Genomic DNA, 26,464 nt, shown 5'->3' with positions numbered 1-26,464 from the left:
GCAGTTCCCAGCAGCCTCCAAGGTAAGGGAGCCCATCCCCGAAGGCTAAACCTGTGGGACGGAGGGAGGTGGTGAGATGGGGATGAGCTCCAAGGCTGAAGCCCATGGCTCCTGAGCCTCAGTTCCTCAGCCTGAAAAACTAGATCTGAATTAGGAAATACTTCCAGGGATGTGAGCCCTGTATCCTTAGCCAATTTTATACTCCATTAACAATAGGACTAAGTACTGTCGCCTTCTTACCTGGTCAAATGCAGTCTTGTGTTGTACAGGTGTTTCTACCTGGAACAATACATTTTTTTATGTGTAATATTTCCTTTAAGTCAAGCACATCCTTCTCATCTTTATTTCTTTGTTAGTTTCTTTACAATGTCAAAGGCCTCTATTTTGGTAATTTCTTATATCTTGCTTTTTTAAATCCTAAGATGGAAATTTCATTTTAGTTGTGATAAGGAAACTATTATAACTTTCTCTTTTCTGGATTTTGTGTCTACCAGTTAAGGTAATGTTTGCAAAATAATTTGAAGAACTTTGAAGTTTATTCAAATGTTTTACTTGTACAGATTTTAATTCTTATTTGTAAGAGGGCAATTTCTTCTTTTTCCCAAATTCCTATACTATTACCCTCACAATGCCTCAAAAAAAATTTCAAAACATATCAAGAAATGGTATGGAGGACTAGTTTTTCCTTCCCTCCCTCCATACCCCGCTCTCTCCTCCCTGCCTCCCTCCCTCCCTTCCTTCTTTCCTTCTTTTCTTTCTTTCTCTCTAGATAAGAGGAGATCTGGGGAAAGGAGGGAGAAAGAATGAATGAGAATAGACAGGGTTTCACTTAAATGCATGAAACTTGAGTTGCTCATATAAGCATTAAGTAAAGAATAAGTTCCAATGTAAAAATAACAAACCACCCACATCTGGACATGTGTTCAGCATGGTGCTTAAAATCCTCTGGGTTCTGGAGGAAGCCAAAGTGTCACCAGGTATTAGGTGACCTGCACAGTCAGCGCTACAGATGGGTAGTTGGCAGAGCAAGCATCCTCATGGAAAGCATCAGTGCCATTTGGCATTCTGCCATTGTCGGAGACTCAGAGTCAAGGTGATGATGTTGGGAGAAGGAACTCAGAAAGAAGCCAAGAGTAACAACATTGGTATCATTTTTCCCAGGGAGGAGGGAAAAAAAGCACCTGGCATCCTTTAATACAACTTTGAGTCCTGCTATGCCCCCAAGTTTCTGGGCAGCAACTGACTCCTGAAGGAGGGAAAATATGACAGGATGACTTGAAATCATCTTGTGGCTTCTGGTTTCCATTCCAGCCCTGTTCTGTGGTTTGAAATATTGGGTAGACAGAGGTCTGTTCCTTACAAGATGCCTGAGGAAATCGTGCCCAGGCCCAGTGGAAACTCTTGTCCATTCACCGCTCATTCCAAAGCCTTGGCTCCTGTGAGGTCTGGATATAGACGTGATATCATGATTTAGGTTCTGCGGCAGCATCTGGAGCCCCCGGCCTGTGAGCTGATGAAGCTAAGATCTCAGGCCTGACCCCCTGGGTGGGCGGGGGCTCTGCTCGGTTCCACCACAGTAGCCTCCCTGCTCTGCCAACCAGCCACCGTCTGAAAATGAGCTGTTGGTCATTAGTGACCAGTGTGGGAGGGGTGGGGTGGGGTGCTGAAAATCCTTGGGAATGATCAAGGTCTCTTAAAGTTATTTCAATATGTGGAAAACCACACGTTAAACCAAAGAAAGGGATTGCAACTTTTCATCATGTGCCTTTCTTCATTATCATTCATTTGAAGCAGAGGCGGTCATCAGAGCCCCTCATACCCATGGGGAATAGGACTAGATGTGCATAAAGTAATAGTCATTCTGAGATCGGGTATTTGCTTTGACATGGGGGAGGAAGGGCTCTGAATTTATTAGGCTGTTGGTCTATTTTATCTTCTTATTGTGCGTGAGCCTAGGCCCCTGGAAGCTAAAGGAAGGTGTTTCTGAGAGAAAGTAATTCATTCCTGAGGGTAATGTAACATTTTTGTTCAATGTTCAGGAAGAGATTTAAAGTGCTCAGCACAGAGCCTGATATGTAAGTGTTTAGAAAATGGTAGCTACCATTATCACCCATTTGAGACTTTGCAAGGCAGATCAAGAGTTGGTTGACAAAACAAAGCCACAAAACAAGCCCGTGGCCACCCGTGAGAAAGTACCAAATGCTGAGGCTGGGTCAGGGAGGTGATCCTTCATCTTTTCTAGCCTATTTGGAAAGAGTTCTTTGGGAAAAGGGTTATTGTATGGTGGTCTGAGAGTCATTAACAAGGATTTCTTGGGGATTCACTGGATGTTTCCCACCGAACTAGGAGAGTGGGGTACAGAATGATGCCACAGTGTGACCATATCAAGCCTTATCATACACAAAAAAACAATTTTCCATTCTCATCCATACCTCACTGTCTTGTATCCCATAGGGAACACCTGTGCAAAGAGTTCAAAGTCACAGTGAAGAGGAATTAAAATGTTCACATGCACTTGGTTCAACTGGGGTTTATCCTAAGAGATACAACACTACCTAGTACATCATATGCTTTCGCATCCTTTACTAGGTTCCTAGGGCTGCCTTAACAGATTACCACAAATGGCGTGGCTCAAAACAACAGAAATTTATCCTCTCCCAGTTTGGGAGGCAAGAAGGCTGAAATCAAGGGGTCGATAGGCCATACTCCCTCTGAAAGCTCTAGAGAAGAACCCTTCCTTGCCTCTTCCAGCTTCTCGGGGACCCCCGCAATCCTTTGTGCTCCTTGGCTTGAGGCTGCAGCGCCAGTCTCTGCCTGTCTCCACGTGGCCTTCTCTGTGAGTCTGTGTCTCTACCTCTGTGTGTCCTCTCTTCTTTGGGGCCCACCCTAATCCTGTATGACCTCATCTTAACTAATTACATCTGCAAAGGCCCTATTTCCAAATAAAGCCACATTCTGAGGCTCCGGGTAGACACTATTCAAACTCAGTGCCCTTACTGAAGGAGAAACAGGTGCAGAGGTGAGATCGTCCCTAAGGTCTCCAGTCAACTTAAGCCGGGACAGATTCCTCAGGCACCTGAGAATACATTCTCTTGCACAAAGTACTTGGGTCAGAACACCCCAGGGTCACCCAGGGCCCAGGTTGTAGATTAGTGGCAAAATGTGCCCCCAAGAGAGTTTGGGGAAGAAGTGACAAACTTGCGAGGCAACGTTTGTGACATGGATGTATCCCTAGCTACCAGCCTCCCTCACTCTACTTCAAAGTTCATTGACGTCCACCCTATCATTTGGGGACAGAATACCTAAGTGTCTCCACTGGAAACCCATAATAATACAGCTTTTCTAAAACCCAAAGCAATGTTCTCATTTGCCTGTGGTTAATGCTCAAGGCAAGATGAGGTAATAAGGCAGAAAAGCTCTGAATTTAAGTATAAAGGTCTGTAATGGTGGGCAGAAGTTGGCTATAGCAAATGGTATTTTTTTATTCTTAACTTAGGATTTTTAATACACACAGATACACAAAACCCAGTGGCTATTTTTATTTAAGTCACAAAATATTACTTTGGCCAGGACTGTGCTATGAGACTGGGGATGCAGAAGGGATCAAGACAGTCACGGCCACTGCTATCCCTGAGCTTAAAGAGCTGTCTGGGCTGGGAACATGCCTATAGACTCGAGAGCTGTCAGTATTTGGCTGTAAATTAAAGCCCGGGGGTGGGGGTGGATGCAGTTACTAAGAGAGAATGCACAGTGCAGAAAGGCAGAACAAGGGGGACCCTCCATCCAGCACTTGGTCAGCAGCACACACCCCAATGAGCATTGCTCACAAAAAGCAAAACGAGGAAATGTGCCTCCACCTCCCACCTTCCCATACTCCCCAACGCCCCTCCTCCAGTCAGAATTGAAGGTGAGCTCACAGCGGCACTGGTTTCGGGCCAGGGACCAGGCACACGTTTTCCCTGCGTGTGCACCCCCATTACCTCACATATTCCATGGGAAACTTTTCCTCAAAAGAATAATCATCACTGTTCAGAAACCTCTCATCCTGCATTTTTCTTGCTGAACATTTGGTGCCCTGTCTCCTGTTCCCCACCTCCCCACTCCCCAGTGTCTGTGGTCTGCCATTCATACTAGAGTCGGTGGAGTCATCTCTTCCCTTACGCTGGTAAAAAAGGGACGTCTCTCCCGCCAAGTGTTGCAGAGAGAGCCAGAAGGCTTCTCTTCTCGCTCATTACACTTGACAGAAGTGCTGGATTTTGGATTGTCTCTCCTCTCATCTTTTTGAGCAATCACGCTGCCCAGCAAAATCTGAGATTGATGGAAGTGATCCGAGAGGCTGTAATTTGCAAGGACATCTCGTTACAATTCAGAATGACAGGGTACACAGATGACAGGGTACATGGAGGGCGGGTCCCTGGGCTTCTGGGGTTTTTCATATTCCAGGCTTCAAAAGCAAACAGTGAGACTGGGCTTTGGGCAGCTTTGCTGTGGTTTATGGCAAGAGTCTGTGGCTTTTTTGCATTCATTTGGAACTTTTTCTGAGAGCCATCTGCATGCGGTTCATTTCTTGGAGAATAGGGTGGGGGCAGGGGCTGGATGGCAGGAGTGAGTAGACAAGTCTGCTTCTGTAGCTCTACTGCTGCCTGGAAAGGGAATTTATACTGTGGAATCTTGGGTGCTGCCATGTATGTGAAATGAATAAGTGTGACTGTGAAAGGCAGAAGCATCTGGGGGCCAATGGCTCAGGTTTTGGAGACTGCAGCCCTGGGTTTGAATCTGTAGTCTTGCACTCATTAGTTACCTAATCTAGGGCACATTGCTTGACGCCTCTAAGCTTCAGTTATCATTTGGGGGGTTAACTGGAGAACATGTGTGTGACTGTTTTACGATTGGCTGAACTTTCAGGAAATATTATTTTTATCCTACGCCTGCCATCCAACTCACTCTACGGCTGCTCCCCACCTCCCCCGCCCCCTGACAAATGTCAAGCAGATCCCAGGGTTTTTCTGGTTACCTTTGGTATTAGAAGAGAATTGCTTTTATGAAAAGGTAACTCCATTTCAACACGAGAGCTCCAAACTCTTGTCTGGTCCACCCCCAGCTCCCTGTAGACAGACAGCGGGGAAGGGGACCTCGGTGTGCCTGGCCGTTTCCTTTCTCACTTCTCCCTCACTTGTGTCTCTGCCTCTGGCTTCACTGGGTTGCAGGTGCAGTGAGGCAGGGAGACGGGAGTTTGGAAGAGAAGAGGGAGGGGCGTTTCATTTGGCTGGGGGCTCATGGAGTTCTCTGCCGAGGTGCCTCCAGCAAACGTGAGGGGCAATTTAGGTCTCTTGTGGTCTCAGTTTGTGAGTGATCAAAGACTGTGCCATCCCAGATGGGGGCTGGGGCACTAGAGGAAATGGGCTGAGGAGAGGGGCAAAGGACCACACGACCTCCTGGTGGCAGAGGAGGCAAAACCTAAGGGCCTAAAATTTATAGAGTAGACCAGATGTTACTAGTGTTTGGGGCAGGGAGCTGGGGGTTGGGGTTTCAGGGTGGGGGGTGGGCGGTGAGGAGTGATGGTGATGGTAAGGGGTGTGATTGCTCAATGAATACAGTTTCTGTTTGTGGTGATGAAAAACTTCTGGATGGTGGTGATGGTAGCACAACATTGTGAATATAATTAATGTCACTAAATTGTACACTGAAAAATGGCTAAAATGGCAAATTTTATGTTACATATATGTTGCCACAATAAAAAAGCAATAAATTAAGAACAAACAAACAAACAAACAAACTAAAAACCCTAATGACCTGCCCTGGCCTGGGTTGCCAGGCTACTCACGCACTGACTGATTTGAGGAAATGACTGAAACCCCACCTGTGTATGACTCGGGTCCCTGGATCAGTCCCAAGATCAATCTCCCCTGGGTCCTGTCCTTAAGAGGCTTACAGCCTAGTAGGGAGATAAGAGCCATACACAGTTAACTATAATCAAGGTAAACCACCTAGAGACCAACTGAGAAGGACCAGCACATTTCTCTGAGCTAGTTTCAAGCTGGGGTGAGGTGGGAGGTCATGAGAGAAGTCTTCATGGAGAAGGTATTTTTACTAGAAAGTCCTACATTTTGCTGGCTCGTAAGCAGGGGTCGAGTGAGAAGGACACTGGTCCTAAAGTTGGTGGACCGAGCTGCATAGCTGTGTTACTCAGGACAATTTGCGCAGCCTCTCGAATCTCAGCCTCCTCTGGTGTGTGAAGCAGTGAGACGTAGTGTGCCAAGCATGGACTCTGGAGTCAGACTGCCCGGGTTCAAATCCTGCCACTCTTAGCTGAGCACCTGTGGGCCAGACATTTAAGGTAGCTGTGCCTCGGTTTCCTCTTCTGTAAAATAGGGGTAATAATAATATAAGCCACAAAGGGTTGCTGTGAGGATTGAATGAGTTGATGTATGTAAAACAGTTAGCATAGCACCTGGTACATAGCAAGTACTCCTTGTGCAGGAATCATTGATACTAATAACGGGAGGATAATTTTAGGGCTATTGTAAAAATGAGTGATTAGTGGGATCAAAGCCTGGCACACAGTAGGCCCTCAATTCAAGATCGCCATTCTTCTTATTTTTAAAGTGCAGGGCAATCTAGAATAAAAAGTGAAGAAAAAGGCATCCCAGGTAGCATGAAGAGTGCAAGCAGACAGGAGGCAGAAATGTGCAATGTGTGAGGAAGGAACAGAAAAAATTTAGTTCAGCTCCTCAGGAGATATAGGATGAATTCTCTCTGCTGATTTCTCAGTAGACTATGTGGACTAGAATCCATGAAAAAGGCCAATTTCCTTAAACAAAGCTGCATGGCTTTCTTTTGTGCTTTCTCTGGACACAGGCCTCCTGGAGGGCCTGCCTCCTTCTCTCCAAGGATGAGTCTCCAGGGGATGTTCTGCTTCTCCCTGGGGCTCCTGTTCGGCTCTGTGCTCCTGGTGGCATCAGCCCCAGCCATGTCGGAATCTCACGGCTGCAGCAACAAGGAGCAGCAGGTCACCGTCAGCCACACCTACAAGATCGACGTGCCCAAATCTGCCTTGGTCCAGGTGGAAGCTGACCCTCAGTCCCTCGCTGATGATGGGGCCTCTCTCCTGGCCCCAGGGGATGCTGGAGAGGAACAGAACATCATCTTCAGGCACAATATACGCCTGCAGACACCACAGAAGGACTGCGAGTTGGTGGACAGCATCCAGGACCTACTGGCCCGAGTGAAGAAGCTGGAAGAAGAGATGAAGGAGATGAAGGAGCAATGTAGTGTACAGCACTGCTGCCAAGGAGCTGCTGGTGAGCTCACCATCTAGTATTCATTCAGCAAACCTTTAATGAGCATCTATTTTGTGCCAGGTGCTCCATCAGCTACACGAACGCTCTGAGTCTGGTGCATTCCCACCTCTCGCTCTGGGTTTCCCCTGAGGGACCATGTCCCTACTGTTTATTCATTGTCACTAGCAACAGGGACATCTGGGAGCCTGAGTAGGGAGGGACTAGAGACTCTTGAAGAGAGTTTAGATTCCCAGATTAATGCTTGCAGGTGAGAAAGTTCCCAGGGGCTGCTTTACCTGTGGACCCAGTCTGTACTCAAAGGGGAAGTAGTGGGGAAGTAGAGGAGAGATGGGGGATTTGGAGCTAGACAAGACAGGGTTCAAATCCCAGTTCTGCCACATTTTAGCTATGTGACTTGAGCAAATTCTTGGTGACTTCAACTGCCCAACGAGAATAATTCTCTCAACCAGTATAATTCTAAGAATTAGAGACAATGTACATAAGATTCTTGGCCCACAGTAGACAGTCAAGCAAATCGTAACTATTTTATTAGTTAAGAAGCACTACAATTTGTTTTTATAAATAGTGAGGGTTCCCTCCCCCGAATTTTTAAAACAAACTGCCCAGGCTGATCCAAATGATAATGAATGGTACTTGGCTTAGACTTTTATGCCTGAAGGAATTGCTATTGTCAAGAGCGCCATCTATAGGCCAGACACAGAACTAGGTACTGGGGTCCCCTCGGGAATAAAAAGCAGAATAGGCATTTCTGCCCAGGAGCTTCTACTTTGAAAGTGCTTTTAGAAAGGCAAGAGGGTGTTCTGAGAAGTAGGAGGAGTTGGGGCTGGAGAGGAGGGGACTGCGCTGACTGACAGGAGCATTGGAGCAGAAGGCAAATGCCTCTTGCTGAATAGGCTCAGAGGGGCTGACTGACCTGTGGGGCATCTGGTTAATTCCTTCTCCCACCCTCACTCCCCATAATTGGGACTGGACTGTTTCAAAGCTTCTGCAGGTGGGCCTGCCACCAGGTTCCCAAGGGTTTTAATTCAGGCTCATTTCTCAGACTTGGCTTGGTCCAGCTCTATCCAGCACAACCCTCACTCTTATCTGCCTCCCAAGGGAGTCAGGCGACATCCAGGCTGGACCATTTAAGGACTTTGCAGAGAAAGGTACTAAATAAACAACACCCTTCAGAGGGGAAGGAACCGGGAGAATTCATATGAGCGCTTGGGGATGAGAAGGGAAAAGGGGGCATCACGAAGTTTTTCAGAGAAAGGTGGAAAATTGTCGATTTCACAAGTCACGGAGTTGCTCGGGTTGAGAGGGTGGAACTGTTTCTCCATTATGGAGCCCCACCCTGCCTCCAAAGAAAGAACCGTGCCAGACCCCAGAAATCACCAGCCTGCTCTTACGGGTCTCCAAGAACTCGCGATCCCCACCCCTGACCCCTCGATCCTCAGCCTACTGTTTTCCCTTCCCCTCCCCAGATGTGAGTCGCCTCTGCAGCGGCCACGGGACCTTCTCCCCGCAGACCTGCAGCTGCCACTGCGAGCAGGGCTGGGAGGGCGCCGAGTGCGAGCGGCCCGCCTGCCCCGGGGCGTGCAGCGGCCACGGGCGCTGCGTGGACGGGCGCTGCCTCTGCGACGAGCCGTACGTGGGGGTCGACTGCGGCTACCCCGCCTGCCCCGGGAACTGCAGCGGGAACGGCGTGTGCGTGCGCGGCGTCTGCCAGTGCCACGAGGACTTCATCTCGGAGGACTGCAGCGAGCGGCGGTGCCCCGGAGACTGCAGCGGCCACGGCTTCTGCGACACGGGGGAGTGTTACTGCGAGGAGGGCTTCACGGGCCTCGACTGCGCCAAGGGTGAGGGCGGACATTCGCCTCGGCCCGCCTGTCTTTCCCCCCATGCACTGTGGACTCTGCACCGTACCATTTAACCCTCAATTATACACTGCCTTATGAGGGGGTTTTCAGTCACAGTCACCTGGAAGGCTTGTTAAAACACAGATTGCTGGGCCCCACCCTCAGAGTTTCTGATTTGGAAAGTCTGGGGTGGGCCCCGATAATTTGCAAGTCTAACAAGGTGCTACTGAAGCTGCTAGTCTGGGGACCCCACTTAGAGAACCACTGGTCTTGTGTGATCTAATGACTGTTTATGTGTGTGTGCGTGTGTGTGTGTGGGGGGGGGTGGATAGAGAATTGGGGAGGGGTCAGTATTACCTCCCAAACAAGTAATAACTTCTGGAGGGTTAAGAATGGGGCCTCATACAGGCTTTGGTCCTCCACAGTCATCATCACATGTTAAGTGTGTAGTAGATGCTCAATAAGTACTTACTGGCTATGGATTCCTTCCCCTCTTTGCCCGCCCTCTCCACCTTTCTGCCTGCAGTGGTCTCCCCTCAGGGCCTGCAGCTGCTCAGGAGTACTGAGGATTCCCTGCTGGTGAGCTGGGAGCCCACCAGCGAAGTGGACCACTACCTGCTCAGCTACTACCCCCTGGGGAGGGAGCTCTCTGGGAAGGAGATCCAAGTGCCCAAGGAGCAGCACAGCCAAAAGATCCTTGGTTTGCTGCCGGGAACCAAGTACATTGTCACCCTGCGCAATGTGAAAAAAGAGGTTTCCAGCAGCCCGCAGCATCTGCTTGCCACCACAGGTGAGGAAGCAGCCAGATGCCCCGGGTTTCCCAGAGAAGTCCCCATTTTAAATGTTTTCTCCTATTGTCCCCACAAATATTCTTCTACTAGTCAGGCCATTGCCCTGATTTGGGCTTCGGTTTGATTGGCAGCTGCAATCCTAGTTTCCAGAGAAGAGTCCCAGTTCTCTCTTCCCTCTCCCTGCTCCCTGATTATGGAGTCCTCCGAGAGACAGTGACAGCAGCTTGCTGCATCGGGGCTTAAGGAGTCCTCTCCATGCCTGAGATTAGCAAGGTTTGATTGCCTTGCACCCACTGATGAGTGGCAAAGAGGTCACCGCATCCATAACCCCTCACTGAGCCATTCGGCAGGTTCCGTGGGAGCGGGCAGGGTTGGAGCCACCTGTATCAATCTGTTTCCTAGAAGCAAACAGAGGGCAGACTGTGTAACTGAAGAAAGTTTAATGAAGATGTGTTTTACAGAGGTGTGGGTAGAGTTTGGATGGTGAAAGACCCTGGGACCATCATCAATGGGGAGCCATCACGGTCTGAGAGGGCAAGGGATGGGAGTTGGGACTGGGACCCAGAGTGAGCCGTTGAAGAGGGCTGGCTGATGAGGTGCTTTGTGAGGGATGCGGGCAATCCATCATGTCCCAACAGGGAGGGAGCACAGGGGACCAACTGCCAGGCCTCTCTCTCCTCCTGCCCTCTGCTTTGCTGGTGACTCCCAGAGGCTAAACCCAATAAGAAGGCAAGGAAACCAGGGTGATGTCGTTCATAGAGGTTATCACCTGGGATACCGAGCAGGATGGAGAATGGTAGAGGCTGGATCTGGAGAGGCAAACAGAGTATTCAGTGCACCACCAACTGCCACCAATATGTTTGGAAAGATAAACATCATTGCTAACTCTTAAATTCTTGTTTCCTCAAGCAAATTCTTAAAGCAGCTTAGATCTTTAAGGGTTTGGAGAAACCTACTTGTTGGAGTGACTCTGAGTCATTCTTTCACTCAACACATTTTTACTGAGCACCTACTATGTGTCAGATATTGTTATAGGTGCTGATAAAAATGAGCTGCCTCCATCCTGCCCTAAACTCATAGGGAAAGACCGTGGGAGACCCAGGTGGATGGGCCTTTGTCACTCAATTGTCTTTGCAGAAACATCAGGCTGCCAGTCTTCTTTGGTGGTGGGGTAGGGTGGATCAGTGTTGGAAAGGGCAGTGAGTGACTTGGCATCCTTGGGCACAATTTGTGATTGTCTTTGTCAGTGCCCTTCAGCCATGACCACTAGGAACGTTCCTGTCCTTGAACAAGTTGGGTTTGCTGCTCATTGTAGCGAGGGAGAATGCACACCATGGGAGAACTGTGGGCTGTCTCCCTAAAAGAGTGTTTGAAAGGACTTAAAGGATTTGGGCTTGTGTTAGATGGTTGGGGGAGGATTTAAGGAAGAAGGTATCTGCTTGGATTGGATGCTGCCAGGAAGTGGGGGCAATTCTATGATTGGGTATCTTAATGAATCTTATCTAGAAAGAGGGAACATGAGAGTGAGGCTATAGCTGTAATTGGGAAAGATGAGGCAGTCACTCATATTAGTCAGGACAGGGAGATGTTTAGGATGTTTAGCCATTTTTGTGGTTTGGACAATGTTCATGTTTTTGTCTGTTCAGACATGTTTATGGAGTGACCTTTATTTTTGTCTTGATCCATCATGTTCCAGAGTTGCATTATCTAATGTTGATGTTATGTGAACTTGTTTATGATCAACAGAACACCAAAAACTTAGCCTTCCATGAGTGCCAGGACAGATCACAGATGCCAGAAGCTCATTTCCTTTTCTCACCTTCCTGCTTATAGACAGGACAGTGTCCAAAGCCTCCCAAGGAAGGACAGAAACATCTGTTCTGAAAGTCTTAGCCTCCCCTCTTGGCTTCTTTCTAGGGACTTGTAAATCTGTAGTGGTGAAGTTTTTCTTTCCTGCCTAATCTGACTCAAATCCATTCTTATTTGCTGCTCAGAGCAGCCTCAGACTGAGCGACACTTATCCCTATAATAATCTTGAACATTTTCATTAAGTCCCTGCTTTTCCATTGGGTGAATCCCTCCGAGTTCTCTTAAGCCATATGGGACTCCTGCAGTCCTTGAATCACTTTCATTACTCACCTCTTGACCTGTTTCAAGTCCCTCAAAGAATTCCTATATTTGAAGGAAATCTAAAAACAAGACCTAGAAGCTGGCAGGTGGGAGCCAGCCGGGCGGGAGGAGCGCTTCAGAGAGAAGGCTCCGTGAGGCTCCTTATCCATAACAGAATGGGTCAAAGACATTCAGAACCAAAGGGAACCGCGAGATCATTGAGCTCATGCCTGCCTGGTGCACAAAGTCATTGCACCACATCCTTGACTAGTGGTCAGTTAGCCTGGGTGGGAAACCTCCAAGGAGGTGAAGGTAAGATATAACCAAGGAAAAGGGAAAGGCTGCGAATCTGGGGAGCCTTGTCTTCCCTGTTCCAAACTTCAAACTCAGGCTCAATTAGCCTGGGACATGGCCAGTGGAATTCAAAGTAATCCCAAAGTTCCTCCCTTAGAGCCACATCAGTGATCCATTACTTTGTATTAATCATGAAAAATTTCATGTATGTATGTTTAGTGACAAGCATTAGGAGGGGTGAATTAATATTTTACAATGAATAAATATAATAACTCTCTTTAGGCAGACAGCCTGAGAACACCAGGTACCTGGTGGAAGTACTAAAAGTTGGTAGAAAGTACTGGAAGAATACTCAGAAGGACCAAGTTAAAATTCACCTGCTTTCTAGCTTTGCGTAAGATTAATCCTTAGAGGAAAATTGGAGAGGTGGAGGTTTATTTTGGAAGACTGAAGGACCTGGTTGTATTATCAATAAATTATATTCTAGGAAATTCTAAATGCATTTCTCAAATTTTACATGGAAGGCCTAAGCATTCAGGGACTCTGCAGCTAAAGGGTGAACGTTTAGTTCAGAGAACCTGACTCCTGGGGTAAGTGGTTTGGCTGGGCGACCTGAGAGGGTGGTTAGTGCCTGACTCACATCGGTGCGGACACGGAGGTCTGTATAGTACCTGATGGAAGGGGATCAGGGAGCGAGATTCTCCTGGAGGAGTCTGTCCTCAAGACAATTTGAAAACCAACATTTTATTTGCCACTTTGGTAGCCCTAAGATTCACGGTAAGGACTGTGGCTTGAGGCTGAAGCCAGCTCACAATGTGTCAAGAGAGGGAGCTGGCCTGGTAGCTGACGATCTATGCTTTGGCCCCTCACTGCTGTCTCTGGCCCTCCCTGACCCCTGCCCTAGATCTTGATGTGGCTGGCACTGCTTGGGTGACAGATGAGACTGAGAGCTCTCTCGACGTGGAGTGGGAGAATCCCCCGTCCGAGGTGGATTACTACAAGCTGCGGTATGGCCCCCTGACAGGGCAGGAGGTGGCTGAGGTCACCGTGCCCAAGAGCAGTGACCCCAAGAGCCGATATGACATCACTGGTAAGAGCCCGTCCCTGGGGGTGTCAGATGTTTGCTGCGGATGCTGAGCTGGGGGCTGTGTGCAGAGGAGACCGACATCGCCACCCATCAGAGTGTGCACAGAGGAATCACGCTTGAACCCTTACTCCTGAAACTCCAGACGGGAGCCCACTCTGAAGGCTCGTGGCTCTGCTCCAGCACCTGGAGTCTCAGAGCACCGTGTTAAAAGATTGCAAGTCCCACATATTCTCCTAAGACAACCTGCCTCCTAAATACCCTGCCTGCACCTGAGACATTCCTTCTGAAAGAACTTATGCAGGGATGTATGTGTCTGTGTGTGTACAACGGTGAGAGAGAGCGCGAGAGAAAGAGACAGAGGGATCAAGAGGTTGATTGAGAGATATTGATTTGTTTAGCACGATGCACAGGAAGGAGTTCTCTTAGGAAGGCTTGGATGGGCAAGAGGTCCTTGTCTCACATCTGGGCTACTACTGTTGGGAGCTGGAAATCAGACTCCTGCTAAGGAAATGGGGCCACACAGGAAAAACTGATCTTTCCTAAGGACATGGGGCCACAAAGGGGTTGATCACATTTTGTGATGCCTGAAGATTATACAATTTTCAGGGCCCTCTCTAAGAAGACTAATATACAATTATGAATAGCAGACAAGGTATAGGGCTTTGGAAGGGGCCATGCAAGTGAGCGGCCCCAAGGTTTCTTAGCTTCATGGCAGATCCTCTTCTAGGGTCTTGCTCTGCTGAGTTTAGTCTTGAGAGGACACCTTGGGGTTCTCAGTGTTTGTGGAGTGGGGGTGGTGGTCATGGGTGGAGTGGAGAGTGAGCGTGCATGCCTCACACACACTGCTTTCTGAATATTGGTGCTGTGAGGTACAATCATTCGAGTTGCTTCTACAAGGAAATAACAACAACAACAACAAAAGGCTAATTATTACAGTAAAAAGGTAAGAAACTTTGGAGAGAAACGCTGGGAACAAAAAATATTTGGGGCTGTAAATCAAGTTGGGAAATAAGTGCCCGGTGCCCCAACAAAGGATTGTGTACTCCATGAACTTCGTCTCATCAGCTCTCTCCTCCTTCTCTGACCAAGAAGCCCCTTTGATGCTGCCTTGTATTTCACTGGTTCTGTGGCTCTTTATCTGGCTTAGTCTTTGGTTGAGCAGCAGAGCCCCTCCTCTTCCCCTCATGGGAAATCATGCTGCGTGGGGGTCTGGAGCCTGAACTCACTCCCAGCTTGGCCATTTGTGTCCAGGTCTGCAGCCCGGGACGGAGTATAAGATCGTAGTTATCCCCATGAGAGAAGAACTGGAGGGAAAACCAATTCTCCTGAATGGCAGGACAGGTAAGAGCTACTTGGAGGCACAATGAACGTTTAATCATGTTTACGTTCTGATATTTTTCTTGGATGCCTCCTCTCTGGGCACAAATTCTGGGTTTTGTGTGTAGGGAGATTCTATCTCTTTGTGTACTTAGATCTATTTTGGGTGATGGGAGGGGGGAGCAAATTTCTCTTATTTCTTGCCATTGAAAATCTCTCCTTAAGTCTTGGAGTCAAGGGAAAAGACCGTTTCTGACACTCTTCTGCTTACTTTAATAGCTTTAATCGGAATATTTCCAAGGCATTTATTATTTTATCAGTGGGATATTTCCAAGGCATTTATTATTTTGGAGCTAAAGACACATGGTCTATAATTTTTTCTTGCTGCTCCTATGTATTTCCTGACAACTACACTCAGGCATAGATGCAAGACACACTATTTGACTTATCGTTTTTAGACAATGCTTGGGCCACTATTGAATTTTGAGCCTCCTGTAATAACTCTGTTCTCCTGCGTACCCTAAATTGAGATCTAAAATGTAATACCACTGGGTAGAGGATAATCCTTGGAGGGTAGCAAAGAAGGAGTCTCTTTTTAGTTGAGTCTTACCTTAAAAAATTTTTTAGTCCTTTTCAGTTCAGGCCTAGCAATAGCTGGTTGGGAGTGGTGAGAATAAGAGATTGTGTGAGAATCAAATGCATTATTTTAACTGTGTAACAGATTGTGTATCTGGCATATGAAATGGTTATAGTTGGCCAATTATAAAGGACATGGATACAACTTAAGAAATATACAGTATAGACTCTGTAGCCTGCCTAGTGGACGAGCAAAACATTTTAGTGAGTTGGAAAATGGTAATAAGTACTTCCTCACTTCTGGTGGCTTTCGCTTTTGCTCTGAGTTAATTGAGAGCTAACTATGCACCAATGCTAAGCACCTTTCATGAATTGTTTCATTTAGTTCTCACAGCAATCCTGTAAAGTAGGTTCTATTATTATTTCCATTTCATAGAGAAGAAAACTTAGACTTAGAGAAGTTAAGCACAGGATCGCTAAGCCAGGATATGGAAAGCTGGGATTTGAACCCAGGATATAGAAGTCTAAGCCTTTGGGCTCAGCCACAAGGCTAAACTGCTTTCTGCTTTCACCCTCCCATCCTTCCTGTTCATTATTTCTGCTTCATTTTCATATTGTCTGCTTCTGAACTAAAAAATGATTCTGCTACTCCTCATTTTGGGATAATGTAGAACCCTTTTATCTCAGCCTCAAAGGGCCTGTCCAGCCTTTGCCGTGGCTGTTCTCCCTCCTTCCCAACAGGAAGCCTCTTGCAGTAACTCTTCACATGGTTTCCTAACACAGAAGGCTTATCTTTACACTGTGGGCTGGTTCATGTTGTCATCCCAGCCTAGAAAATCCTCCACCGTAATCTCTAGCTATCAATTAATTCAATTAAACAAACATTTATTGTAGGGTTCAGGGTACACACTAGGGATATGGTCTCTTTAGAAACTTCTGAAGATGATAAGTCATGGTCCCTGCACTTCAGTGGCTCACAGTAATAATATCACTCATCCTTCTAGGCTCAGCTTAAACCTTAGCTTCTCCTCCGAGGCTTTCTATGACCACATTAATGTCAGCCATCTTTGCCTCTGAGTTGCTAAAGAATTTAATCACATACGGCCTTGAATGGCTGGTTAATGTCTGAAGTATACTATCCCATCTAGAATGTCAGGAACTGAAGTGTTTTTGTGGTCAATTATAACCTAAAAGGAGGATGGGATATTTTATTGGATTACAAATAAATTTATATCATGTGTCTTACAAATATTTTTAAAAAAGACAAAATTATTTTTAAGGTCAGGAAACACCCTCAACTTGGCTAGACTCTTAATTCATGGGAAAAAGGAATCACTGTTTTCTCCAAACATTTTGTATCCCACAAGATGGAAAAGCCACTGGAATTCAAGAACAGCATAAGCATGTGCAGAAAGGAAAGGACACAGACCAGGTATTTTCCAACTAATAGCACAAAAGGGAAAGGGTCGGTTGAAAATCCTCACCCTAACATACTCAAGGTGCATCGAAGCACCTTCCAGAAATGCCAGGCTTCTGCAGCAGGTCAACATCCAGAGCAGCAAAAACAAGTGAAGCCACCGTTTCCAGGGGGAAATGTCCCTGGACTTCTCCATCAGACCCTCAGAGCTGTAACTCATGTCAGATGACAAGAAAAGCAGGCCCCCCACTAAGAGGTGATGTCATTCTTTTGTCCTCGATTTCTCCATCTGTAAAATTAAGAGTTGGACTAAATGAGTTTAAATTCCCTTCTGTTTTTTTTAAAAATGATTATGGTTATTCCTATAATAACTTCTGTGATTCATGCCTTCCCACAGTGAGTACAAAACAAAGGACTGCGTGCTCTGTTATAATTTCACAAGCTCTTATGCAAGGCAGAGCACAACAAACTAGCCTATTCACTTAGCAGCAATTTTCTTGGAACTTTTCCCCTTAGACTCAGCTATGAAAGAACAGTTTTGCTTTTATTACCTTTCTCACTTTTGACTACTTTCCAAATACAATGTCCATTTAGAATGACCTAGCCCCTAAAACTTTTCCCAAACTCCATGTTCTAAGATGAGCTCCTGTGGTGGTGGTTTGGAGTTATGTACCCCTGAAAACCACATCCTTAATCCTAATTCATTCCTATGGGTGTGAACTCATTGTAAACAGGACCTTTTGATGAGATTACCTCAGTGAAGGTGTGGTCCAATTGAATCAGGATGGTTCCTAATCGTATGACTGGAGGCCTTATAGAGAAGGCCACAGAGAGAAAAGCCACAGGGAGCAGCCAGGAGCTAGAGGTCAACAGAACCCGTAAGAGAAAGGAAAGATGCTGCCATGTGCATTGGCATGTGACAGAAAAGCCAAGGACCGAGGATCACTGGCAGCCAGCCCCGGAACACCACAGTCATTGGGGAGAAAGCATGGCCTTGATAGCACCTTGATTTTTAATTGTGAGCCATTAAATTCCCATTGTTTAAGCCAACCCACTGTGTTGTTTTAGCAGCTGGAAACCTAAAACACCTGTCAATGTTCAGAACTCCTGTCCCATAACCTGCCATCCAGCACACATACCCAGTGGCTCCCATTTATGGGCCTACTGTATGCTAGGCTCTGGGGGACTTCCTAATCATTATCTCTTATCCTTACAATAGCATTGCAGGTATTGCTAGCCCGTTTTACAGATGGGACAATTGAAGGCTACAGAGTTTATAAGACATGGTGAACCAATTAGTGAATAACTGAGCTGGCATTTGAACTCAGCTTTGCTTGAGACCAAAGCTGATGACCTTTCCAGAAGCAACACTGGAGGACATAGAAAGAGGGTTCCTCTCTCTGAGCACATTCTCTGCAAATGGTGCCTTTTGAACAATTTTATTCAACAGTGAAAAGACAATAGATGAAGCTGGTGAAAGCAAGACCATGGAACTCATGGTGACTGTCGTTTAAAGGCACCACTTTTCCATGAACTCTCTTTCAAACCAGTGGAATAGGCCATGTCCCCCGTCCCTGTGCCTAACTCACACCACCATAGATTTTAGAGCTTGGCTGTGCCACTTTCCACTCTGCTGACTGGGTGATTCACAAGTGGACATTGTGAGTGGAGAAACCTGTGGATGTGTGCTGTTGGTTGTTACAGCAGCCATTCCCTCCCAACCTATGGTGAATCTTGTTATGAGATGGAAATGAACTTTCTGGATGTGAATAGAGCTCCTCATCAACCTCTTTAATGTAGTCAGGTTTTGTAAATTAGATCTCTTTGAAGTGGAGCTCACCAAGTCTTGTCTTAAATCTCTCTTATCTTGAATGGTCCTGAGAAAGGTCCCACAACAGCCACTAGTGTCCAGCAGGTGGGAAGGTGTGGCCTGCGGAGAAAGTCGGGGCTGGGGGACGGATAGCATGTCTTGCAGTTGAGACTACAGCTGTGACTCATCCATGACTTGGCCAGCTACTGCAGCTACTGAAAGGCTTTGTTGCATGGAAAAACTGTTTAATGACCCCCACATCCCTTCTTGGCAGCAAGGGAGGCTTTGTCCCTGCTAAGCTGGCCTCTTCCAGCAAAGTGGACTATACTGGGGGTCCTGACTCCAAGGACTTCCCCCATATTGGTATCTCTGCATCCAATTCTCATCCTGAGAATTGTCAAGGAGGAGAGAAGCTCTGGGAAGAGCCTCCTTCCAACTTAAGTTGTTTCAGGGTATTGAGAAAAAGAAGGAGTAGGAAGAAATTGTTCTGAGTCCTAGGCTGGCCCTGCCCCTAACTGGCTCTGTGAGTTGGGACAAGTCGGGTCTGCTTTCTAGGCTTGAACTACTAGGTCTCCGATATGATTCTTTTTCCACCCCCCTAATTCTCATAACCAGGATGCCTTTTCCTGGGTTTTCTCCATCCTGTCAGTACTCTGGGACTGTTTGGGGAAAAAAGAACTTTAGGGCTAGTTACTGCTTCTTCCCTGACCCTACCCCATGCAGGCAGCCCCTTGCCCAGCACCAGCCTTAGAAAGCCACGGGCCTTTGTAGCAGAACCTGGCAGCTACAGTGGCATGAAGCAACCTGCGGAGGGGGAGGAGGTGGGAGGCACTGTTGGTTTGCTTTGGAGAGGATGAGGGCAAGGGGCTTCCAGAGGCAGGACTCTTGGGGAGTTCTTACTCTCCTCTCCCATCCTCACTTTTCTATTCTTAATGACCCCATTCCCAATTCTTCACTAAGGTTCCGAGATTGAGATATTGCCTTGGGAAGACCTCTTTATACCCTCCCTATCATGTGCAGACCCATGCCTTGCACAGGAAGAGCTGACAAGACGGGAGGGTGTCCTGTCTGCTGCAAATGCTTTCTCCTGAATAGCCTCTTAGAGCCTGCTTGAGCCTCAGAAGCCGTGGACCTGGCTCTATGGGTTTTGAGTCCTGATTGCATCACCCCCTCTATTTCATGAGACCCATTCTGCCAGTCAGGTACGCCACACCCCTGACTTCCAGGAGTCTGTAATCATAGGCCATTTTCTCTCTCTAGTTGTCTCTCTAAATTCCAATCTACTACGGCTGCTGGATTTCAGATTGCAGCGACCTTTCAGATCACGTTATTTTATTTATAATTTTTTTGGTGGTTGTTCTATAAGGAAAGGCTAATGATACTACTGTTTGTGCTATAGTGGTATAAAGTATAAATGTGTCATCTTTGAGAGACAGGAATGGGTTCAGATCTTGGCTCTGCTTCTTAATGTGTCCAAAACCAAACTTTTGGCTCCACTCCTGTCCCCACCCCAACCGCAAACCCTCCCTTCCCTCAGATCTCAGCATCTTTGTAAATGGTAACTCTATTCTTCGAATTGCTTAGGCCCAAACCAGCAAGTCATTGTATCCTACATTGAATTCATCTGCAGCTTCTGACAACTTTACTTTTGAAAGCTCCAAAAGCTCACCTTTCTCAGGGACCCTTATCTCTCCACAGTTGCCTGCACCACTGTCATCTGTGGCTTCCTGGATAACCTCCACTTTTGACCTGCCACAGTCTGTACTCTCCCCATCAGCTGGGGTGATCCTTTTATAACACAAGTCAGATCATATCGTTCTGTGCAAAACCTCTAGAGGCTTCTTAATTTGTTCAGTGGAGAAGGCACTTGCCGTCTACAAGCCTCTTGCCTCATCCCCTCACTGGCCTCACCTTCGGCCACTTAGCCCTGTACTTACTCTGTCAGATGCAGTGGACTCCTTGCTGTTTCATGAACACACAAAGCAGGGCCTTTGAACTTGCTGCTGCTTCTGCCTGCAATGAGGTTCCCCCAAATTGCACATGGCCCACTGCCTCATTTTACCTGTCTTTGTTCAAATGTTACCTTTGTTCAAAAGTTACCTTTCCTGACCTCCCTGTCTAAAATAATAAATATCTTTTTTTCATCCACCTTTATCCCTTTCCCTTGCCTTATTTGACTCCATAATACTGCCACCACCAAATGTACTATGTGTTTATTGTCTGTCTCCTCCCAGGAAAATGTAGGCTCTGTAGAAGAGGGGTTTTGTTTTGTTCACTGCTGAATACACAGCCCCTAGTATTTACTCAAGGAATATTTGTGGAATGAGTCTGGGACTAACATTTACTAGCTGAGTGACCTTAGGACAGTTATCTACCCTCTCTAAGCCTGGCCTCTAGTAAGTACTCTGAAAATGGTAGCCATTATTAATTTTCCCAATTAGTACATTGGGAATCTGATAAATACCTTACATTGTTGCTATGAGGTTAAAGTTATGTATGATAAACATCCGGCGCTTAGTAGGTATGCAGTAAATGGTAGTTGGTTTATTAAATAAAATATGTACTTCCTCTAATGATGGAAATATTTCATTTCCTTGCACACAAATTGAACACTGCCACTGCACTTGAAAAAGTTGCATTGAAGTTGATATTGAAAAAAAAAATGCAGCCATGTTAGGTCAAAACTCCTCTGCTGGAGAACCCTTGGCCAAGAGAGCAGCAACAGAGTGGGAAGGAAGAGAAATCGCTAGGCTTCTGAGTGTAAGAAACATTTTTGTGTGTCTTTACCCAAAAGGATACTGATCTGTATGTAGGAAGGGCTCTTGTGGTGTTCCTAGCTTCGTTCTGTACGACATCTTTATCAGTCATCTTGATGGGTGTGCTCAGATGGATTACCTATTAAGTTCACAAGTGATATGAAGTTGGAAAGGAAAGTGGGTATGTTGTATAAAAGATTCAATTTTAAATGGAATCCATAAGATAAACTATAACAAGGATAAATGTTGGGTCTAAGAAATGTATTATGCCTGCAAAAAAATGGGGAAGACGTGACTTAATGTGGAGGTTCTCAGCCTTTAGTGTGCATCAGTATCACCTGTAGTTTTTTTTGTTTTTGTTTTTAATAAAGATGCCAGGGTTTATCTGAGAACTTCTGAATGAGAATCTCTGGTGGTGGTACTCAGTAGGTGCCAAATGTTGACAAAGGTTGAGAACCGTGCTTTAGTAGGGTTATGTGTGACAAAATTCAGGGATGTTCTGAGGCCGTGGTCTCAGGGTATGATATTGGAAAGCACATGTCCAGGACATGCCCTGTGTGCTGTGCTGGGTTGGTCCTTTTAGCATCAAAACTCCACCACATGGGCAGGGATTTCTGGCTGTTTTATTCATTGATGATTCCTGAATGCCACTATGTCCCCTGGCACAGAATGGATGCTCAATGAATGGTTGTGGAATAAATGAGTTGAATTTTTAAAATTCTTATTTGAAAAGGAGAGGACAGGAACTTGTCTAGATATAAGTGCTAGGTCTAGAAACTAATTTGAGAGGAACGGATGGGCAAGGTGAAACTGCTCTGATTAGAGGAAAATTAGGAAGGGGAATGGTTGCTATCTTAAGCACTTGCTGGGTGGGCTCCCAGAAGAGGAATTAGGTTTATCTGTATAACTCCTGAGGGTAGAAGCACCATCAATGGCTACACTTGAAGGAGTTTTCTCTAATGCGCCCAATGATCTGGAAATGAAAGGGATTAGCTTTGTCCATCAGGAGCCCTTCCTCAGTCTAGGGTTCAAGCAGAGGCCAATTGTCCACTTGTACAGATGATAGAAAGAACCTCCTGCATCATGTAGTCTGTTGAATGAGGTCACCCAGAGAAACTAGTTTTCTAAGCATCTGGGAATAAATCTGTGGTCTTGACCAGCCAGATGATTTCCTCTAATTTTTCTTTCTCATGTGTTCTTATGAAGAAATTGATAGCCCAACCAATGTGGTCACTGATCGAGTGACGGCAGACACGGCCGCTATCTCCTGGGACCCAGTGCAGGCGGTCATAGACAAGTACGTGGTGCGTTATACCTCCCCTGATGGGGAGACCAAGGAGACGGCGGTCCCCAAGGACCACAGCAGCACCGTGCTGACGGGCCTGAGGCCGGGAGAGGCGTACAAAGTCCACGTGTGGGCTGAGAAGGGCGACCAGGAGAGCAAGAAAGCTGACACCAAGGCCCTCACAGGTAACAGAAGGATGGGAACCCAAACAGCCTTCCCTAGGGAAGGGAGAATGTTGATTTTAAATCAGTAGTTCATTGACCATCCATTATCAGCTCTTTGTTTATTTACAGGAGTTGGGGAGAAAGTTGCAAAAGCAATTTCTAGTTTCTTAATTATGAATTTCCCCCTATAACCTCAAATTAAAGAGATCAGCCTTTTTATTTGATACAGAGGGACAGGTCATTCTTATTTGGGTTGGAGTTCTACTTGCACTTTCTAATTTTCATTTTTGACTGTGAAAACTCAAAACATTTGGCTGACGGTGAATTTGAATGCTTATCTCAGTTTGCAGTGGCTGTACAGGCCCTTTGCTCATAATCTGGAGCTCTCTTGCAGACCGTGGCAATGGTTGCTTCCTGAGACAACATTAAGCAAATGCACTGACTCTGCCATTAAGCTTTCAGAAACCCGAGGCTGCCCATACTTCACCCAGTCATTCTGCTCAGTGGGCCTGGAGATGACCTGAGACTGCACCCAGGAATGGCCCAGCCATCCTTTTTGCTTAAACTCTCTGGCACTGTCCCTGAATTAAAAGATGCCCGGGGCTGACATCCACTTGAGGTTCCAGATGCTTGAAAGGGAATCACAGGAGAAGGACTCAATTATCATTCAGGCTTCTGGACAGTCACAGAGTATAGAGGATCTAAGAGAAGCAGATAAGTAGTTAGGAATATGGTTTCAGAAGCTGACTGCCCAGAAATTTTTTTTTTTTAATTTCAGTTTTACTGAAATATATTCACATATCATACAATCATCTGTGTTGTACAATCAACTGTTCACAGTACCATCATACACTTGTGCATTCATCACCCAAATCTATTTTTTGAACATTTTCCTTGTACCAGAAAAAGTAAAAATAAGAATTAAAAAAATAAAAGTAAAAAAGAACACCCAAATCACCCCCCCACCCTATTTTTCATTTAGTTTTTGTCCTCATTTTTCTACTCATCCATCCATCCACTGGATGAAGGGAGTGTGATCCACAAGGTTTTCACAATCACACTGTCACCCCTTGTAAGCTACATTGTTACACAATCGTCTTCAAGAGTCAAGGCTACTGAGTTGCAGTTTGATAGTTTCAGGTATTTACTTCTAGCTATTCAATGCATTAAAACCTAAAAAGAGTTATCTGTATAGTGCATGAGAATGCCCACCAGAGTGACCTCTCGACTCCATGTGGAATCTCTCAGCCACTGAAACTTTATTTTGTTTCATTTCTCATCCCCCTTTTGGTCAAGATGGTGTTCTCAATCCCACAATGTCGGGTCCAGATTCATCCGTGGGAGTCATATCCTGCGTTGCCGGGGAGAATTACACCCCTGGGAGTCAGGTCCCACATAGTGGGGAGGACTGCCCAGATTTTAATCCCAGTCCTACCATTTACTAGCTGAGTGGTTTTGGGCAAGTAACCACATCTCCGACCCTCAGTTTTTTCATCTGTAAAATGGGGCATACAAGAGTGCCTACATCCTAGGGTGGTTCTGAGGGTTGCTTGAGTTAATTCATGTAAAGTGCTTGGCACACAGTGAGTGCTACATAAGTGACAGCAATGGTTATTTCTTAGGGTGTTAATCAACATTTGGCCTTTGATGTATTTCCTGGTGGATAGCCTCCTAGATCTATGTGGGCCCTCTAGAAAGCTGACCTCTTCTCCAGGGGAGAGAAGAAGAAAGAGTCAGTAAGGATGGTGAGACCTAGGTTTGTTTAAAATCAAGGTCAGTGAACTTTTGTGTAAATATTTTTGGCTTTGTGGACCGTAAGGTCTCTGACACAGCTATGTAATCTACTGTTGATGCTCTAAAACAGCCATAGGCAATATGTAAACAAATGGGCCTGTGTTTCAATAAAACGTTATTTACAAAAACAGACAGTGGGTCAGAGTTAGCCTGACAACTCTTAGTTCAAATTACCCATGGCTTTCTGTTTAATAGGATTTTGAGTTTTGTGAAAAGATAGAGCACGTGGGTCAGTCTCTTTAAAGACAGTGGAAGTTGGAATGGAGAGGAACCTTCCCATCTCTCAGGTCGGGGTGGTATCAGTAAGCACCCCAGCATAAGGGGGCACCTGGGCTGCAGTACTGCTGGGGGAGTTAGGCACAGAGCTAGGCTCTGGAGATACAAAGATAAAGAATTTAGCACTTGCTTGTGTGGAGTTCACAACCTTTTGTGGCAGAGAACACAAGTCAGATGATGAAGTATTGCAAGTAATGTTCTAGGGCAGAACATCCCTGGTGTTATGGGAATGTGAAAAAAGGGTGCCCACCTCAGACTGGGATGGAAGAGGGGTCATGGCAGGCTGTCTGGAGGAGGGGCTGCCTGAACAGAGCCTGAAAATGTTCAAGTGTGAGAATATGAGAGAATATGAGAAGTCAGGGAATCGAAGTGGTTTTTTTTTTAATTAGAAAAGCTGTACATTTGCAAAAAGTACAGTTCTTATATACTGTGCCACCCCCACCCCAAGACACAGTTTTCCCTATTATTAACACTTTTCATTAGGGTGGCACCTTTGTGACAACTGATGAAACAATATTATTATGATTATACAATTAACTATAGTCCACAGTTTACATTAGTTTACTGTTTGTACTGTACAGTCTTATTAAAAAAATCTTATTCTAGTAACATATATACAACCTAAAATTTCCCCTTTTAACCACATTCAAGTTTATAATTCAGAGGTGTTAATTACAATGCCAATGTTGTGCTACCATCAGCACCGAGTGCCAAAAGTTTTTCATCACCCAAACAGAAACTCTGTACCATTGAAGCATTAAAACGTCCATTCCCTAACACACACACACACACACACACACACACACACACACACACCCATACACACAGTCTCTGATAAACTGTATTCTAGTTTCTGACTCTATGCATTTACTTATTCTAATTATTGCATAACTGTGAGCTCATACAGTATTTCTCCTGTGTCTGGCTTATTTCATTCAACATGATGTCTTCAGGGTTCATCCATGTTGTCATCTGACCTTCATTCTTTTTTACAGCTGATTAATATTCCATTATATGCATACACCACATTTTGTTTATTCAGTTGATTGATGGACACTTGGGTTGCTTCCATCTTTTGGCAATTGTGAATAACGCTGCTATGAACATTGCTGTGCAAATATCTGCTTGAGTCCCTGCTTTCAATTCTAGTAGTGGGATTGTCGAGTCATATGGTAATTCTAGGCTTAACTTTCGAGGAACTGCCAAGCTATTTTCCATATTGGCTATATCATTTTACATTCCTACCAACAATGAATGAAGGTTCTTATTTCTCTGCATCCTCTCCAACACTTCAGATTTTCCATTTTTTTAAATAGTAGCCATTCTAGGGGGGTATGATGTGGTATCTCATTTCATGGTGGTTTTGATATGCATTTCCCTAATGGCTAATGATGTTGATCATCTTTTTATGTTATTATTGGTCATTAGTATATCTTCTTTGAAGAAATGTCTACTTAAGTTTTTTCCCCATTTTTAAATTGTGTTGTTTGTCCTTTCGTTGTTGAATTATTTATATATTAAACTCTTATTGGGTATGTGTTTTCCAAATATTATTTCCTGTTCTGTAAATTGTGTTTTTACTTTTGTGATGAAATCCTTTGATGCATGAAAGTTTTTAGTTTTGATGCAGTCCATTTATCTGTTTT

The 26,464-nt window shown here is 45.7% G+C and overlaps 1 protein-coding gene across 1 annotated transcript in view; it reads left to right on the top strand.

The window, feature by feature from the left end:
- Nucleotides 1–26,464, top strand: part of TNN (tenascin N) — a 118,316-nt gene that overhangs the window by 35,342 nt on the left and 56,510 nt on the right. Inside the window, exons 4-9 of the mRNA XM_037825295.1 lie at nucleotides 6,859–7,301; nucleotides 8,768–9,142; nucleotides 9,669–9,932; nucleotides 13,241–13,426; nucleotides 14,675–14,764; nucleotides 22,506–22,769. Of these exons, the coding sequence (XP_037681223.1) occupies nucleotides 6,859–7,301; nucleotides 8,768–9,142; nucleotides 9,669–9,932; nucleotides 13,241–13,426; nucleotides 14,675–14,764; nucleotides 22,506–22,769 (1,622 nt within the window). The remainder of the gene's footprint in view (nucleotides 1–6,858; nucleotides 7,302–8,767; nucleotides 9,143–9,668; nucleotides 9,933–13,240; nucleotides 13,427–14,674; nucleotides 14,765–22,505; nucleotides 22,770–26,464) is intronic.

This window comes from Choloepus didactylus, chromosome 2 (assembly GCF_015220235.1).
Source record: "Choloepus didactylus isolate mChoDid1 chromosome 2, mChoDid1.pri, whole genome shotgun sequence".
NCBI classification, from domain to species: domain Eukaryota; kingdom Metazoa; phylum Chordata; class Mammalia; order Pilosa; family Megalonychidae; genus Choloepus; species Choloepus didactylus.
The sequence above is the reverse complement of the archived record's forward strand: the minus strand, read 5'-3'. Positions and strand labels throughout refer to the sequence as shown.